The sequence below is a fragment of the Tursiops truncatus genome, chromosome 2, assembly GCF_011762595.2.
Source record: "Tursiops truncatus isolate mTurTru1 chromosome 2, mTurTru1.mat.Y, whole genome shotgun sequence".
In the NCBI taxonomy this organism is placed as follows: domain Eukaryota; kingdom Metazoa; phylum Chordata; class Mammalia; order Artiodactyla; family Delphinidae; genus Tursiops; species Tursiops truncatus.
The window spans coordinates 118,154,067-118,171,148 of NC_047035.1; the positions used below are offsets into that span (position 1 = coordinate 118,154,067).

Below are 17,082 nucleotides of genomic sequence, written 5' to 3' on the forward strand. Positions count from 1 at the left end.
CACTGGTGGAAATGGGTGGTAGGCAGGGGGAAGCTTCAGAGCCACAGAGGAGAGCACAGCAAGAGGGGTGCAGAGGGCAAAGCAGAGAGATTCCTACACAGAGGATCGCTGCTGACCAGCTCTCACCAGCCTGAGAGGCTTGTCTGCTCACTCGCCAGGGTGGGTGAGGGCTGGGAGCTGAGGCTTAGGCTTCAGATGTCAGATCCCAGGGAGCGGACTGGGGTTGGCTGCATGAACACAGCCTGAAGGGGGCTAGTGCGCCACAGCTAGCCGGGAGGGAGTCTGGGAAAGTCTGGAACTCCCTAAGAGTCAAGAGACCATTGTTTTGGGGTGTTCGAGGAGAGGAGATTCAGAGCACCGCCTAAATGAGCTTGAGAGATGGTCACGAGCCACAGCTATCAGTGTGGACACCAGAGGCGGGCATGAAACGCTAAGGCTGCTGCTGCAGCCACCAAGAATCCTGTGTGCAAGCACAGGTCACTATCCACATCTCCCCTCCCGGGAGCCTGTGCGGCCGGCCACTGCCAGGGTCCCGTGATCCAGGAAAAACTTCCCTGGAAGAACACATCGCATGCCCCAGGATGTTGCAATGTCACACCGGCCTCTGCGGCCACAGGCTCAGCTTGCATTCCGTACCCCTCCCTCCCCCCGGCCTGAGTGAGACAGAGCCCCCTAATCAGCCATTCCTTTAACCCCCTCCTGTCTGGGCGAAGAACAGACGCCAGAGGGCGACCTACACGCAGAGGCGGGGCCAAATCCAAAGCTGAACCCCAGGAGCTGTGCGAACAAAGAAGAGGAAGGGAAATTTCTCCATGCAGCCTCAGGAGCAGCAGACTAAATCTCCACTATCAACTTGATGTACCCTGCATCTGTGGAATACCTGAATAGACAACGAATCATCCCAAAATTGAGGCAGTGGACTTTGGGAGCAACTGTAGACTTAGGATTTGCTGTATGTGACAGATTAGTAACTGATTTTTATGTTTATCTTAGTATAGTTGTTAGCACTTGTTATCACTGGTGGATTTGTTTACTGGTTTGGTTGCTCTCTTTTTTTTATTACTTTTTATTATTTTTTTATTTTAATAACTTTATTTTAATTTTAAAATATTTCTTTCATTTTTTTCTCCCCTCTCTTCTGAGCCGTGTGGCTGACAGGGTCTTGGTGCTCCGGCCGGGTGTCAGGACTGAGCCTCTGAGGTGGGAGAGCCAAGTTCAGGACATTGGATCACCAGAGACCTACCGGCCCCACGTTATATCAATCAGTGAGAGCTCTCCCATATATCTCCATCTCAATGCTAAGATCCAGCTCCACTCAATGACCAGTGAGCTCCAGTGCTGGACACCCCATGCCAAACAACAAGCAAGACAGGAACACAACCCCACCCATTAGCGGAGAGGCTGCCTAAAATCATAATAAGTTCACAGACACCCCAAAACACACCACTGGACATGGCCCTGCCCACCAGAAAGACAAGATCCAACCTCATCCACCAGAACACAGGCACCAGTCCCCTCCAACAGGAAGCCTACACAACCCACTGAACCAACCTTACCCACTGGGGGCAGACACCAAAAACAACAGGAACTACAGACTTGCAGCCTTCAAAAAGGAGACCCCAAACACAGTAAGTTAAGCAAAATGAGAAGATAGAGAAATAAGCAGCAGATGAAGGAGCAAAGTAAAAACCCACCAGAGCAAACAAATGAAGAGGAAATACGCAGTCTACCTGAAAAAGAATTCAGAGTAATGATAGTGAAGATGATCCAAAATCTTGGAAACAGGATGGAGAAAATACAAGAAACATTTAACAAGACCTAGAAGAACTAAAGAGCAAAAAACCAATGATGAACAACACAATAAATGAAATTAAAAATTCTCTAGAAGGAATCAATAGCAGAATAATGGAGGCAGAAGAAAGGATAAGTGAACTGGAAGATAAAATAGTGGAAATAACTACTGCAGAGCAGAATAAAAATAAAGAATGAAAAGAATTGTGGAGAGTCTCAGAGACCTCTGGGACAACATTAAATGCACCAACATTCGAATTATACGGGTCCCAGAAGAAGAAGAGTAAAAAGAAAAGGATTGAGAAAACACTTGAAGAGATTATAGTTGAAAACTTCCCTAATATGGGAAAGGAAATAGTCAATCAAGTCCAGGAAGAACAGAGAGTCCCATACAGGATAAATCCAAGGAGAAACAGGCCAAGACACATAGTAATCAAACTATCAAAAATTAAATACAAAGAAAAAATATTAAAAGCAGCAAGGGAAAAACAACAAATAACATACAAGGGAATCCCCATAAGGTTAACAGCTGATCTTTCAGCAGAAACTCTGCAAGCCAGAAGGCAGCGGCAGGACATATTTAAAGTGATGAAAGGGAAGAACCTAAAACCAAGATTACTCTACACAGCAAGGATCTCATTCAGATTCGATGGAGAAATTAAAACCTTTACATACAAGCAAAAGCTAGGAGGATTCAGCACCACCAAACCAGCTTTACAACAAATGCTAAAGGAACTTCTCTAGCCAGGAAACACAAGAGAAGGAAAAGACCTACAAAAACAAACCCAAAACAATTAAGAAAATGGTAATAGGAACATACATATTGATAAGTACCTTAAATGTAAATGGATTAAATGCTCCAACCAAAAGACATAGACTGGCTGAATGGATACAAAAACAAGACCCACATATATGCTGTCTACAAGAGACCCACTTCAGACTTAGAGACACATACAGACTGAAGTGAGGGGATGGGAAAAGATATTCCATGCAAATGGAAACCAAAAGAAAGCTGGAGTAGCAATTCTCATATCAGACAAAATACACATTAAAATAAAGACTATTATAAGAGACAAAGAAGGACACTACATAATGATCAAAGGATCAATCCAAGAAGAAGATATAACAATTGTAAATATTTATGCACCCAACATAGGAGCCCCTCAATTCATAAGGCAAATGCTAACATCCATAAAAGGGGAAATCGACAGTGACACAATCACAGTGGGGGACTTTAACATCCCACTTTCACCACTGGACAGATCATCCAAAATGAAAATAAATAAGGAAACACAAGCTTTGAATGACACATTAAACAAGGTGGACTTAATTGATATTTATAGGACATCCCATCCAAAATGAAAATAAATAAGGAAACACAAGCTTTGAATGACACATTAAACAAGGTGGACATAATTGATATTTATAGGACATTCCATCCAAACACAAGAGAATACAATTTCTTCTCAAGTGCTCAAGGAACATTCTTCCAGGATAGATCATATCTTGGGTCACAAGTCAAGCCTCGGTAAATTTAAGAAAATTGAAATCGTATCAAGTATCCTTTCCGACCACAACACTATGGGACTAGATATCAATTACAGGAAAAATTCGGCAAAAAATACAAACACATGGAGGCTAAACAATACGCTACTAAATAACCAAGGGATCACTGAATAAATCAAAGAGGAAATCAAAAAATACTTAGAAACAAATGACAATGAAAACACGATGACCCAAAACATATGGGGTGCAGCAAAATCAGTTCTAAGAGGCAAGTTTATAGCAATACAATCCTACCTCAAGAAACAAGAAAAATCTCAAATAAAGAACCTAATCTTACACCTAAAGCAATTAGAGAAAGAAGAACAAAAAACCCCCACAAAGTTAGCAGAAGGAAGAAATCATAAAAATCAGATCAGAAATAAATGAAAAAGAAATGAAGGAAATGATACCAAAGATCAATAAAACTAAAAGCTGGTTCTTTGAGAAGATAAATAAAATTGATAAAACATTAGCAACAGTCATCAAGAAAAAAAGGCAGAAGACTCAAATCAACAGTATTAGAAATGAAAAAGGAGACGTAACAACTGTCAGTGCAGAAATACAAAGGATCATGAGAGATTACTACAAGCAACTATATGCCAATAAAATGGACAAGCTGGAAAAAATGGATAAATTCTTAGAAAAGCAAAACCTTCTGAGACTTAACCAGGAAGAGATAGAAAATATAAACAGACCAGTCACAAGCAATGCAATTGAAACTGTGATTAAAAATATTCCAACACTGCCCTGGTGGCGCAGTGGTTGAGAGTCCGCCTGCCGATGCAGGGGACATGGGTTCGTGCCCCGGTCCGGGAAGATCCCACATGCCGTGGAGTGGCTGGGCCCGTGAGCCATGGCCGTTGAGCCTGCGCATTCGGAGCCTGTGCTCCGCAATGGGAGAGGCCACAACAGTGAGAGGCCTGCGTACCGAAAAAAAAAAAAAAATCTTCCAACAAACAAAAGCCCAGGACCAGATGGCTTCACAGGCGAATTCTTTCAAACATTTAGAGAAGAGCTAACACCTATCATTCTCAAACTCTTCCAAAGTATAGCAGAGGGAGGAACACTCTCAAACTCATTCTACAAGGACACCATCACCCTGATACCAAAACCAGACAGAGATGTCACGAAAAAAGAAAACTACAGGCTATATCACTGATGAACATAGATGCAAAAATCCTCAACAAAATACTAGCAAACAGAATCCAACAGCACATTAAAAGGATCATACACCATGATCAAGTGGGGTTTATCCCAGGAATGCAAGGATTCCTCAATATACGCAAATCAATCAACGTGATACACCATACTAACAAACTGAAGGATAAAAACCATATGATAATCTCAATAAATGCAGAAAAAGCTTTTGACAAAATTAAACATCAATTTATGATAAAAACCCTCCAGAAAGCAGGCAAAGAGGGAACGTACCTCAACATAATAAAGGCCATATATGACAAACCCACAGCCAACATCGTTCCCAAGGGTGAAAAACTGAAACCACTTCCACTAAGATCAGGAACACGACAAGGTTGCCCACCCTCACCACTCTTATTCAACATAGTTTTGGAAGTTTTAGCCACAGCAATCAGAGAAGAAAAAGACATAAGAGGAATCCAATTCAGAAAAGAAGTAAAACTGTCACTGTTTGCAGATGACATGATACTATACATAGAGAATCCTAAAGATGCCAACAGAAAACTACTAGAGCTAATCAATGAATTTGGTAGAGTAGCAGGATCCAAAATTAATGCACAGAAATCTCTTGCATTCCTATACACTAATGATGAAAAATTTGAAAGAGAAATTAGGGAAACACTCCCATTTACCACTGCAACAAAAAGAATAAAGTACCTAGGAATAAACCTACCTAGGGAGACAAAAGACCTGTATGCCGAAAACTTTAAGACACTGACGAAAGAAATTAAAGGTGAGACAAACAGATGGAGAGATATACAATGTTCTTGGATTGGAAGAATCAACATTGTGAAAATGACTATACTATGCAAAGCAATCTACAGATTCAATGCAACCCCTGTCAAACTACCAATGGCATTTTCCAGAGAACTAGAACGAAAAATTTCACAATTTGTATGGAAACACAAAAGACCCTGAAGAGCCAAAGCAATCTTGAGAAAGAAAAACGGAGCTGGAGGAATCAGGATCCTGGACTTCAGACTTTACTACAAAGCTACAGTAACCAAGAATGTATGGTACTGGCACAAAAACAGAAATATAGATCAATGGAACAGGTAGAAAGCCCAGAGATAAACCCACGCACATATGGTCACCTTATCTTTGATAAAGGAGGCAAGAATATACAATGGAGAAAAGACAGCCTCTTTAATAAGTGGTGCTGGGAAAACTGGGAAAGCTACATGTAAAAGAATGAAATTAGAATATTCCCTCACACCATATACAAAAATAAACTCAAAATGGATTAAAGACCTAAATATAAGGTCAGACACTATAAAACTCTTAGAGGAAAACATAGGCAGAACACTCTATGACATAAATCACAGCAAGATCCTTTTTGACCCACCTCCTAGAGAAATGGAAATAAAAACAAAAATAAACAAATGAGACCTAATGAAACTTCAAAGCTTTTGCACAGCAAAGGAAACCATATACAAGACCAAAAGACAACCCTCAGAATGGGAGAAAATATTTGCAAATGAAGCAACTGACAAAGGATTAATCTCCAAAATTTATAAGCAGCTCATGCAGCTCAATACCAAGAAACAACCCAATCCAAAAATGGGCAGAAGACCTCAATAGACATTTCTCCAAAGAAGATATACAGACTGCCAACAAACACATGAAAGAATGCTCAACATCATTAATCATTAGAGAAATGCAAATCAAAACTACAATGAGATATCATCTCACACCACTCAGAATGGCCATCATCAAAAAATCTAGAAACAATAAATGCTGGAGAGGGTGTGGAGAAAAGGGAATACTCTTGTACTGCTGGTGGGAATGTGAATTGGTACAGCCACTATGGAGAACAGTTTGGAGGTTCCTTAAAAAACTACAAATAGAACTACCATATGACCCAGCAATCCCATGACTGGGCATATACCCTGAGAAAACCATAATTCACAAATAGTCATGCACCAAAATGTTCATTGCAGCTCTATTTACAATAGCCAGGACATGGAAGCAACCTAAGTGTCCATCATCGGATGAATGGATAAAGAAGATGTGGCACATATATACAATGGAATATTACTCAGCCATAAAAAGAAACGAAATTGAGCTGTTTGTAATGAGGTGGATGGTCCTAGAATCTGTCATACAGAGTGAAGTAAGTCAGAAAGAGAAAGACAAATACCGTATGCTAACACATATATATGGAATTTAAGGAAAAAATATGTCCTGAAGAACCTAGGGGTAAGACAGAAATAAAGACACAGACCTACTAGAGAATGGACTTGAGGATAATGGGGAGGTTGAAGGGTAAGCTGTGACAAAGCGACAGAGAGGCATGGACATATATACACTACCAAACGTAAAACAGACAGCTAGTGGGAAGCAGCCGCATAGCACAGAGAGATCAGCTCGGTGCTTTGTGACCACCTAGAGGGGTGGGATAGGTAGGGTGGGAGGGAGGGAGATGCAAGAGGGAAGAGATATGGGAACATATGTATATGTATAAGTGATTCATTTTGTTATAAAGCAGAAACTAACACACCATTGTAAAGCAATTATACTCCAATAAAGATGTTAAAAAAAAAAAAAAAGCAAAGGAAACCATAAACAAGAAGAAAAGACAGCCCTCAGGATGGGAGAAAATATTTGCAAACAAAGCAACTGACAAAGAATTAATCTCCAAAATATACAAGCAGCTCATGCAGCACAATATCAAAAAAACAAACAATTCAATCCAAAAATGGGCAGAAGACCTAAATAGACATTTCTCCAAAGAAGATATACAGATTGCCAAAACACACATGAAAGGATGCTCAACATCACTAATCATTAGAGAAATGCAAATCAAAACTACAATGAGGTATCACCTCACACCAGTCAGAACGGCCATCATCAAAAAATCTACAAACAATAAATACTGGAGAGGGTGTGGAGAAAAGGGAACCCTCTTGCACTGTTGGTGGGAATGTAAATTGATACAGCCACTACGCAGAACAGTATGGAGGTTCCTTCCAAAACTAAGAATAGAACTACCATATGACCCAGCAATCCCACTACTGGGCATATACCCTGAGAAAACCGTAATTCAAAAAGAGTCATGTACCACAATGTTCACTGCAGCTCTATTTACAATAGCCAGGACATGGAAGCAACCTAAGTGTCCATCGACAGATGAGTGGATAAAGAAGATGTGGCACATATATACACTGGAATATTACTCAGCCATAAAAAGAAACGATTATTTGTAGTGAGGTGGATGGACCTAGAGACTGTCATACAGAGTGAAGTAAGTCAGAAAGAGAAAAACAAATACCATATGCTAATACATATACATGGAATCTAAAAAAAAAAAAAAAAAAGGTTTTCCGAACCTATGGGCAGGAAAGGAATAAAGACCCAGATGTAGAGAATGGACTTGAGGACACGAGGAGGGGGAAGGGTACGCTGGGGAAAAGTGAGAGAGTGGCATGGACATATATACACTACCAAACGTAAAACAGATTGCTAGTGGGAAGCAGCTGCATAGCACAGGGAGATCAGCTCAGTGCTTTGTGACCACCTAGAGGGGTGGGATAGGGAGGGTGGGAGGGAGACGTAAGAGGGAGGGGGTGTGTGGATATATGTATACATATAGCTGATTCACTTTGTCATAAAGCAGACACTAACACACCATTGTAAAGCAATTTTACTCTAATAAAGATGTTAAAAAAATAAAATAGAAAATAAAAACAGAACAAAACTAAAAAGAAACAGATACAGAGGACTGATTGGTGGTTCCCAGAGGCAGGGGCTGGGGGGTGGGTGAAATGGGTGGGTGAAAGTGGTCAAAAGGTACAAACTTCTAGTTATAAAATAAATGTCATGGGGATATGATACAGCATGGTCACTATAGTTAATATTGTATTTTATGTTTGAAAGTTGCTAAGAGAATACATCTTAAAAGTTCTCATCACAAGAAATAAAATTCTGTAACTATGTATAGTGATGGATGTTAACCAGGGTTATTGTGACTGCAGTATATACAAATATCAAATTATTACCTAGTATACCTGAAACTAATATGTCAATTATACCTCACTGAAAGAAAAAAAGCATTAAGAATTTCAAGAGTGACAGCAGAGCATCGAACCAAATGTGAGGCCCTCGGTGACTGTATGGGTCACCCCACCATAAAGCCAGACCTGCTCAGAGTTTAAGTAACTTGTTCAAGGCCAAGTTGAGATTCAAACCCAGCCCTGAGTCTTAAACCCACGTCCTTCCCTCAGTACCACCCACACCAGCTCTGCCCTGTCAGCTGCCTCGCTGCCCAGTTCTAGTTCTACAGCTCCAGGGCTCCCCGGGGTCCCCAGGGGCCCCCATCAGGCACACACATCAGGAGGCCAGTGATGGCAGAAACCCCGGCTTGCCTCCATTGGCACACAGGCCCCTCCTCTCCCAAGGTTAAACACTGGTGCCAGCTCTGCAGGCCTGGTGCACCTCTGGGGGGGTTTCTCTGAGCGCTGGTGCAGCACGGGGGGACACCGAGGCTCACTGTGATATATGGTGGAAGCTGCGGCACTCCCACCAGGGGCTGTAATTCAGAAGTTATGGGTGAGCTTCAAGACTAATAAATTTGGGAGGGAAGTATTAATGACTACACAGGGGCACTGTGAACTTGGCAGGCCCCAAAGCCTGCAACTTTGCCACCTGGGTTTTAAAAATGATTTGTGTTGGAGCAAGTTTAAACAGAAGCTGGTCGGCATTAGTCTGACTGTGACCTGCTGGCAACTGTTGAGACTGCAGGAGCCGCTTCTGCCCGGGCTGAGGATGGCACTCCCGCCCTCCTGGGCTGCCATCCCCCCCTGGAGCAAGGCCCTTGCCCAAGGGTCCTGAGACTTATCGCTGTTGCCTGCAGGTTAATCCCCAGATGGTCTGTACTAGTGTGATATGGTGAGCTTCAGGACCCTCGCTGGCCTGAAGGTCATGGTGAGCAATGAACGTTGACCTTTCTCCGTCTCCAGCGTGGCCCAGAGAGCCCCTAGCTTGTCTAGCCATAATTTCTAATGACGTGGAAATCCCTCCCTGGACACAGCTCCTGGTCAAAGAGAGATCAGCTGGGGTGCCCTGTCTCTCTGGCCCATCTGAGGCTGTGAATCACGCATGCCACTTGCTAGCCCCCCAGGCTTCTGCCCTCTGCCTCAGAGGCACTGCCTTTTCTATTGACAGCTCTGGGGGTTGGCCATCAAGTGGCAGACCAGGAATGCGCTGTGCTCTACTGAGTGGGCTGGGGCAGGCAGGTGTGCATCTAGAGAGCTGGGAAGTAGGGGGTGTCACAGAGGAGATAAAGGAGACAGGACTAGATGGGAAGGGCATTTGCAACTGCTCCCAGGGGTGCACGTTTGCCACCTCTATGGGAGGCCTGAGTGCCTCGTTCAGACATGCCTCTAGTTTCCGGGAGGGTCAGCACAGACCCCATAACACCCTAGCTGGCACATGCAGCCAGTCACTTTCTCCCTTCTTATTCTGTGTCCCTCCACTTCCTCCTGGAAGTTGCCCACTATGGGGACTGCAGAGAGAGGAGGAACAGGGTAGAGAGGGAGGCACTCAAAGCTTCACAGCACTAGAATGTGTGGGATTATTTTAAAGGCTTTGTTTGTTTGCAGACTCTCTGACCCCCGATCTTGACTCCCTGTGAATCCAAATGTGGCATCAGGTGTCCAGGGTCTGGAGGTCATTGGCTGGGGGATAGCAACGGCCATGCTGTTATCTCAAGAGCTCAGTCTCCTGATGAGAGAGACAGAGAGGTGCTGCAGAATGTGTGGCTGTACTGGAGGTGCTCAGCTGAGCTCAGGTGTTTCAAGGTGAGCTCAGCTGAAGACAGAACAGCACCGGGCAGGCTCAAGCATCAGGTGAGCAGCTGCCATGGGCAGGGCAAGAAGGCTGACCACTAGGGAGAGCGAGGAAGCGGCTGCTCCAGCCCCCTCTGCTCCATCAGGAGGAAGGTCCTGTGATGGACCAGGAGACTGTAAACCTGCTCTTCGCATCCTTGGAAAGCAAGACAAAGTGGGCAACAGCTGCCACTGACTTCCAGGAGAACTTTCAAAAGGAAGATTCTTCTATTCTTGTTCTATTATATTCTTTTATTCTGGATTCCACAAGCACCAGCATGGGGAGCTGAAAGCCAGGAGTGGGGTTTTTGGAGTGGGCTATTGCCAGATGCCCCCGAGCTCCGAGAGAAAACCCAGGATTGCAGGACCCAAGGGAAACAAGTGATGTCCACAAGCCTTATTTTGTTCTTCGATCAGTTATGGGCTTGCAGATTACATTCCATGCAACAGACTTTAAGGGGAGCCTGCTGAGGGCCAGGCGCAGTGGGCGCCGAAGATAAAGTGTGGGAGCGACCTGGCACACTTGGGGCCTAGTGGGAGATCGTATAAGGTCTCAAGAGAAGGGCGTGGTGACTGGGAGCTCACTCTGGGACGGGTTTTAAGGATGTTTAAAGAAGTTTGGCAGGGAGGCCTGTCCTGCCAGTGAACAACATATGGAAAGGCTCAGAGACTTACTACTGCGCAGAACACTTCCCAAACGCAAAGATGTTTCACTCAGCTAGAGTGCAAGTGAAGACAGAGTGCAGACTGGAAGGAAATGAGATGGCGGGGGTCGGGGGAGTGGCCAGCCTGGGACAAGACCATCAAGGGTCTTATATGCCACCTGTTATGAGTTGAGTCATTGCGTCCTCCCCCCCAAAGTCATATGTTGAAATCCTAACCCCCAGTACCTCAGACTGTGATTTCCTAATTTGGAAATGTGATTGTTGCATATATAATTAGTTAAGATGAGGCTGGACTTCCCTGGTGGCAGAGTGGTTAAGAATCCGCCTGCTGGGCTTCCCTGGTGGCGCAATGGTTGAGAATCTGCCTGCCAATGCAGGGGACACGGGTTCGAGCCCTGGTCTGGGAAGATCCCACATGCCGCGGAGCAACTAGGCCCGTGAGCCACAACTACTGAGCCTGCATGTCTGGAGCCTGTGCTCCGCAACAAGAGAGGCTGCGACAGTGAGAGGCCCACGCACCGCGATGAAGAGTGGCCCCTGCTCACTGCAACTAGAGAAAGCCCTCGCACAGAAACAAAGATGCAACACAGCCAAAAATAAATTAATTAATTTTTTAAAAAAAGAATCCGCCTGCCAATGCAGGGGACACGGGTTTGAGCCCTGGTCTGGGAAGATCCCACATGCTGCAGAGCAACTAAGCCCGTGCACAATAACTACTGAGCCTGCGCTCTAGAGCCCACGAGCCACAATTACTGAAGCCTGCACGCCTAAAGCCCATGCTCTGCAACAAGAGAAGCCACCGCAATGAGAAGCCCGTGCACCACAAGGAAGAGTAGCCCCTGCTCACCACAACTAGAGAAAGCCCGTGCACAGCAACGAAGACCCAATGCAGCCAAAAATAAATAAATGTATTAAAAAAAAAAATGAGATCATACTGGAGTAGGATGGGCCCCAGACCCAACATGACTAAGGTCCTTATGAAAAGGGAAATCTGGACACAGACACACACTGAGGGAGAACACCATGTGAAGAGAAGGCAGAGGTCAGAGTGACGCTTCTACAAGCTAAGGAATGCCAAGGATTAGCAGCAAAGCACCAGAAGCTGGGGGAGAGGCCTGAAACAGATGCTCCCTCACAGCCCTCAGAAGGAACCAACCCTACCAAGACCTTAATCTCAGACTTCCAGCCTCCAGAACTGCGAGACAGTAAACTTCTGTTGTTTAAGCCATCCAGTTTGCAGTACTTTGTTTCGGCAGCCCTAGGAGATACCAGCCAAGGTGTTAACTCAGGGAGTGACATGAAGGATTTATGAAAGATGACTGTGTGTGTGTAGGGGGGGACAAAGGACTGAAGAGGGCACCTATGGGGGCAAAGCTGAGGTCAGGGAGCCAGCCGAGGTCCAGAGATAAGGAAGGCTGAACAGTGCACATGGAAAAGGGGAATGTTTCACGATATATGTAGGCAGTAAAACCGGAAGGAACTGGTGACGAGTCAGGATCTACAAAGTCCTAGAAACCCGGAGTAAAGGCAGGAATCAAACAAGCTACAGCTGAACACAAATGAATGTCAAAATCCACACGGGGGTACAGAAAGTGCGCTGCCCAAGGATGGGCTGCAGGGACACGGGGCTCGACAGAGCCATGTGGGCCTGGGTCACCTGTGAGCTCAGGCCAGGCAGCCACCACAAGGCTCAGGAGTTTTCTCGCCTTGTCACAGGGGTCTTGGGTCCAGAAAAAAGGCAGGGGTGGCCCCTCGACACTCTGCCCTGGTCTTGCAGCTCCCCAAGAACTGCGTGACTGAAACATTGGGATGCTCAGGGAGGGGCAGAACAGCAAGAACTTGGAGAGCTTGTCCCCTGAGGACTGGTTGTGGGAATGCAGGTGACAGTCTCTGGAGGAGAAAACACTCAGAGGCCAGTCTCCGAAAGGATATCTCAGCTGGGAGGGCACCCACCAGGCCTATATATAAAAGCTTCGTCCATGTGGGAGAGGTGGGTGCCGGGGGCGGACCTCAGCACAGCCTGAGGAAGAATTTTCTAACAGGCAGAGCCATCTGATGTTGGGTTGCCATGGGCTTCTCTGGGAGGTTCGGGGTACCTATTCTTAGAAGAAGGTAAAACTCTTGGCAGGTGTAATAGATGGGATTAGCGTATCAGCTGAAGAGCTGGACTCAGAAGTCCCTCCTACCCCCCAAATTCTACAGTTCTAAGGTTGGAAGGTCTCTCAAAAGATCATAATAGCAATCACCCCGCTCCCCAAAACCTGTTCACAGTGCCTTACAGCCTACAGAGCTTTCTCACATCCATCAGTTCCCCAGACTTCCTGTAAGGCAGACAGCTGGAGTGATGAGTCCACTTTGCAGAAGGGAACACGGAAGCCCCAAATCACAGAGCTGGGGAGTGGCAGTCTGGAGCTCTGGCTTCCTGCTGCCCAACCTGCCCAGCCCTGCTGGCTGCCGCTGCCCTGGCACGGAGCACTCAGCACGCCAAGGCAAAGCGGGCCCCACATCAAGCTGGAGTTTAGGATCCCACAGCCTCGGTTCCAAGCCCAGCACCTCCATTTCTTTTGTGTGACCCCATGAAATTCTCTCGACCTCTTTGGGTCTGAGTTTCCTCCTCCGTATGAGAGAAAGGAGGTGTGAGGACGAAATGAAATCACACTGTAAAAAGCTTCTCTTGGAGGAGTTTGATGAATCTTAGTTCCCTTACCTTTAGGTAAAAAATGGGGACCCAAAAATGTATTCTGAATTATTAGGGGACATCGATACTTTAAAAAATATCTTGGTAAAGTGAAGAAATCCCTTAACCATCATTTTAGTGATAACATTTTCAGGTGCAAGTTGGGGCAGGGAGGACTCAGACATGAGCGTTCATGTTCAGGCTCCCAGGATTCCCCCGGGGCTCCAGCAAGACCACAGATCTCCCCTGCTGTGCCCCCTGAGCCGAGGCTGATTCCTGGCCTGAGCCCATGAGAACACATCTCTCCAAACCTCCCAAAGGCCCAAACCTGACACGGCTGCATCACCAGGTGAGGGTACTTTCACCCCCAATCACGAAATAATACCACCTGACATTTGCAGGACTACTTTGCAATTCTGGAAGCCACTTTCACCTGCTTCCTGGAGCCTCACAACAACCCTGTGGGAAAAGCTCAGCATTGTTCCCATTTGACAGCTGGTAAAACCAAGACCCAGAAAGGTTAATTCCCCTCTACAAGGTGACACAGCTGGTCGGTCTTCTACAGAGGATTCCGCCCCAGGGTATGGCCGGCACTCCCATTTCCACCAACATCACCTGCCCATCAATTTACTACCATCCCCAAAGCATAGGTTCTGGGCTGTTCTGGGCCCCAGGCCTGAACTTACTATCTGGGCCCTAGTGGGCTGGGCAGTCCAGTAGGAAAGTCCTAGGCATCTGGCTGGAAGCCTAGCTCTGCCATTTATTACTGAGGCACCTTTGGACAACTTTCCTGGGTCGCAGTTCCTTCATCCATAAAGTAGGAAAGTCAAGCCTCCTGCAGGCGGTTACCGCGAGGACTGGGGAAATAGTGCACGCAAAGCAGCCAGTGGCCCACAGGCATGAAATGAGTACACGCCACTGAGATCATGTAGAGGTCGGGTCAAGGGAGCTTACCTGAACGCTTTCTCCGAGGATCAGAAAGGTAGTCCCGGGGGCACTGATCTGAGGGTCACCACCACCGCCACCGCCACAATCGTGGGCCGAGATGGGGGCACGGTCCTGCCAGGAGGCGTGCTCCAACTCCGGGAAACTGTGCACAGAGCCCTAGGGCAGGGGTGGGGACGGGGCTCCCCACGACGGGACTGGGGAGGCCGCGGGCGGGCTCACCTTGCACAGGCTGCAGCTCCTCCACGACGCTCTCATCCGCGGTCTCCTCGGCCCACGTACCGGCCTCCACCACCTTGTAGCGGCTGCGCGGCTGGCTGAGCACGTGAGGGGCCTGCAGCGCCGCCTCGCGCTCGGCCGCCAGGTCTAAGTCCTGCTGCGCCAGGTGCGCCCGCAGTTGCCGGATCTCAAACTGCAAGAAAGAGCGGGGCGGTGGGTGGTGGGCTGCGCAGGGGCGGGGTGGGGGGTGGGGGCGTGGACCCGGCCCGAGCCCGACGTCTGGGCGCTTTGCTCTTGGGGGAGCGGGGAGGAATGGGCTGAGCATCCCAAGGCTGGAGGGGGCGTTCCTTACAAATCTCCCAACGACACTAGTCGCAAGAGTCTCTGACGTTTCTGGAGCCTTTTCCGAGTACTAAAAAACACGTTCCTGTGTCTCACCTCGGATACTGTGTAGTCTGGCCCCATAGTGAAGACAAGATGGCCGTGAGAGGAAACACAGCCGTGGTTTGCGGGAAGAGCATCGGAGGAAGAGGAGTCAGGGAACGGGATGCGTTCTGGTTACTTGCCTAAACGTGCCACCCAAGAGCCTTATTCTGGTGTCCCACACTGATGATTGGTGGAAGACGGGAAACCCCGCAATATTCAGGGTCAGTGTAACTAGCCGGTGGGAGCCCCTTGTGGCTTACTGGGCTGCGCCCTGACACATCTGTCTTCCAGCAACGCCCACATCCCCTCTTCTAGGAGGTGTTCCGAGGGCTGGCCAGACTAGACTGGACTCTAGTTCCCACGCTGCGGCGTACTGCCATGTGTTCTTATCTGTTACCACCCCACAGAGCTCTCTGAGGACTTGAGTGCTTCATAAAGGCTTTGTAAAAAGCTGCACACATTTTTATTTTGGTTTCATGTTTTGTTGTTGTTGGGGAAGGTTGCCTAGAGAGGCTTCCAGATGCCTCTTGAGTTTGTGGCTGAGACGGCTGTTCACACGCTGGGGCCTCCCTGGGCCATCTGGGTGAAGGCAAAGTTTGGGTCTGACACTGAAGGGCCTGGCCATGGGCTCAGGAGGAAGGAGATCTTTCACTGCCACCTAGTGTTCCAAACACACATTGCATCGCTTTGGCATAACCCCACAACCTCCAGTCAAACCTCCAAAGGCCTGAAGCAGGGAGGCAGGTAGAGGAGTCCCAGGGAGTCCCCGGGCCTGGGCTCCCTACCTAGGAGATTACCTACTTGCCCATGATCCCAATCTCCAGCCCTGGCCCCTCCCTGCAATGTCAGATCAAACCTCCAACTGCCTACCTGACAGCAACACAGAATTGGGGCACAGGTGTCACAAACTCAACCTAGTCTAAACAGGACACTTCGCTCTATCCCCACACCTGCCCCTCAGGTGTTTTCATCTCATTTTAGCTGTATCCCAAAAAATGCAATCTCCTCCCTTGCTTCCACACTTTCCCTTATCCTTGCCGTCCAATCTGCCCTCAAGTCCAGCTCCTTAAGTGCTACCACAAGCCTGCCCACCTCCCTCCACCTCCACTGCCAGCTCTCACCTGGATGATTGCAGCCCTACAGCCCTCTACCGTCCATTCGCCAACAGGGCTCAGAGGGATTCTCGTAAACCTAGATCACATCATGTCACCCCCTTGTCCATAGACCTTGTCCATAGACCTTGGCTTACGTAACAGGTGCATGTTCTGGCTCTGCTTACCTGGTTCACTTCACCACATTCTTTCTCCCTTTACCTCCCGCTGTGACACAGGCCTTCTCGTCATTCCTTAAACACACGAAGTGTGTGTTGGTCTCAGGTCCCTTTCCCAGAGACCTCTGGTCCCATATCACACGGCTGGCTCCCCCTCTTGGAGGCCTTCCCCGACCCCTGACCTAAGGCAGCCCCCCAGGCACTCCATCACATCCCTCTGTTCGAATTCTCTACATTTTGCTTGGCACCTTCTGATATTTTTGTTTATTTTAATGTTTTATTATTTTTCTTTTGACAAAAGTGAAACACACAGTTGAAGTATTCACTAACACTAGGGTGGCCAGGCATCGGGGCAACTTCCCAATGTCAGTGTTCACAAATTTTGTCTCTGGGAACACTCAGGTTTTCCCAGAGTTCCTCAGCCTCCTGCCTGAGGACACACCTCTGGCTGCCTCTGTGCTGGGAGCAGGGCAGAAAAATGGGGCAGAGGGTCCAGCCATTAGATGAAAGGACTTTCACCTA

The 17,082-nt window shown here is 47.1% G+C and overlaps 1 protein-coding gene across 2 annotated transcripts in view; it reads right to left on the reverse strand.

Annotated features, from left to right (window-relative positions):
• TMEM266 (transmembrane protein 266) overlaps nt 1-17,082 on the reverse strand; it is a 144,099-nt gene that overhangs the window by 16,965 nt on the left and 110,052 nt on the right. For both annotated transcript variants that reach the window (XM_033852039.2, XM_073801293.1), the window contains one exon: nt 14,868-15,057. In XM_033852039.2, the coding sequence (XP_033707930.1) occupies nt 14,868-15,057 (190 nt within the window). The remainder of the gene's footprint in view (nt 1-14,867; nt 15,058-17,082) is intronic.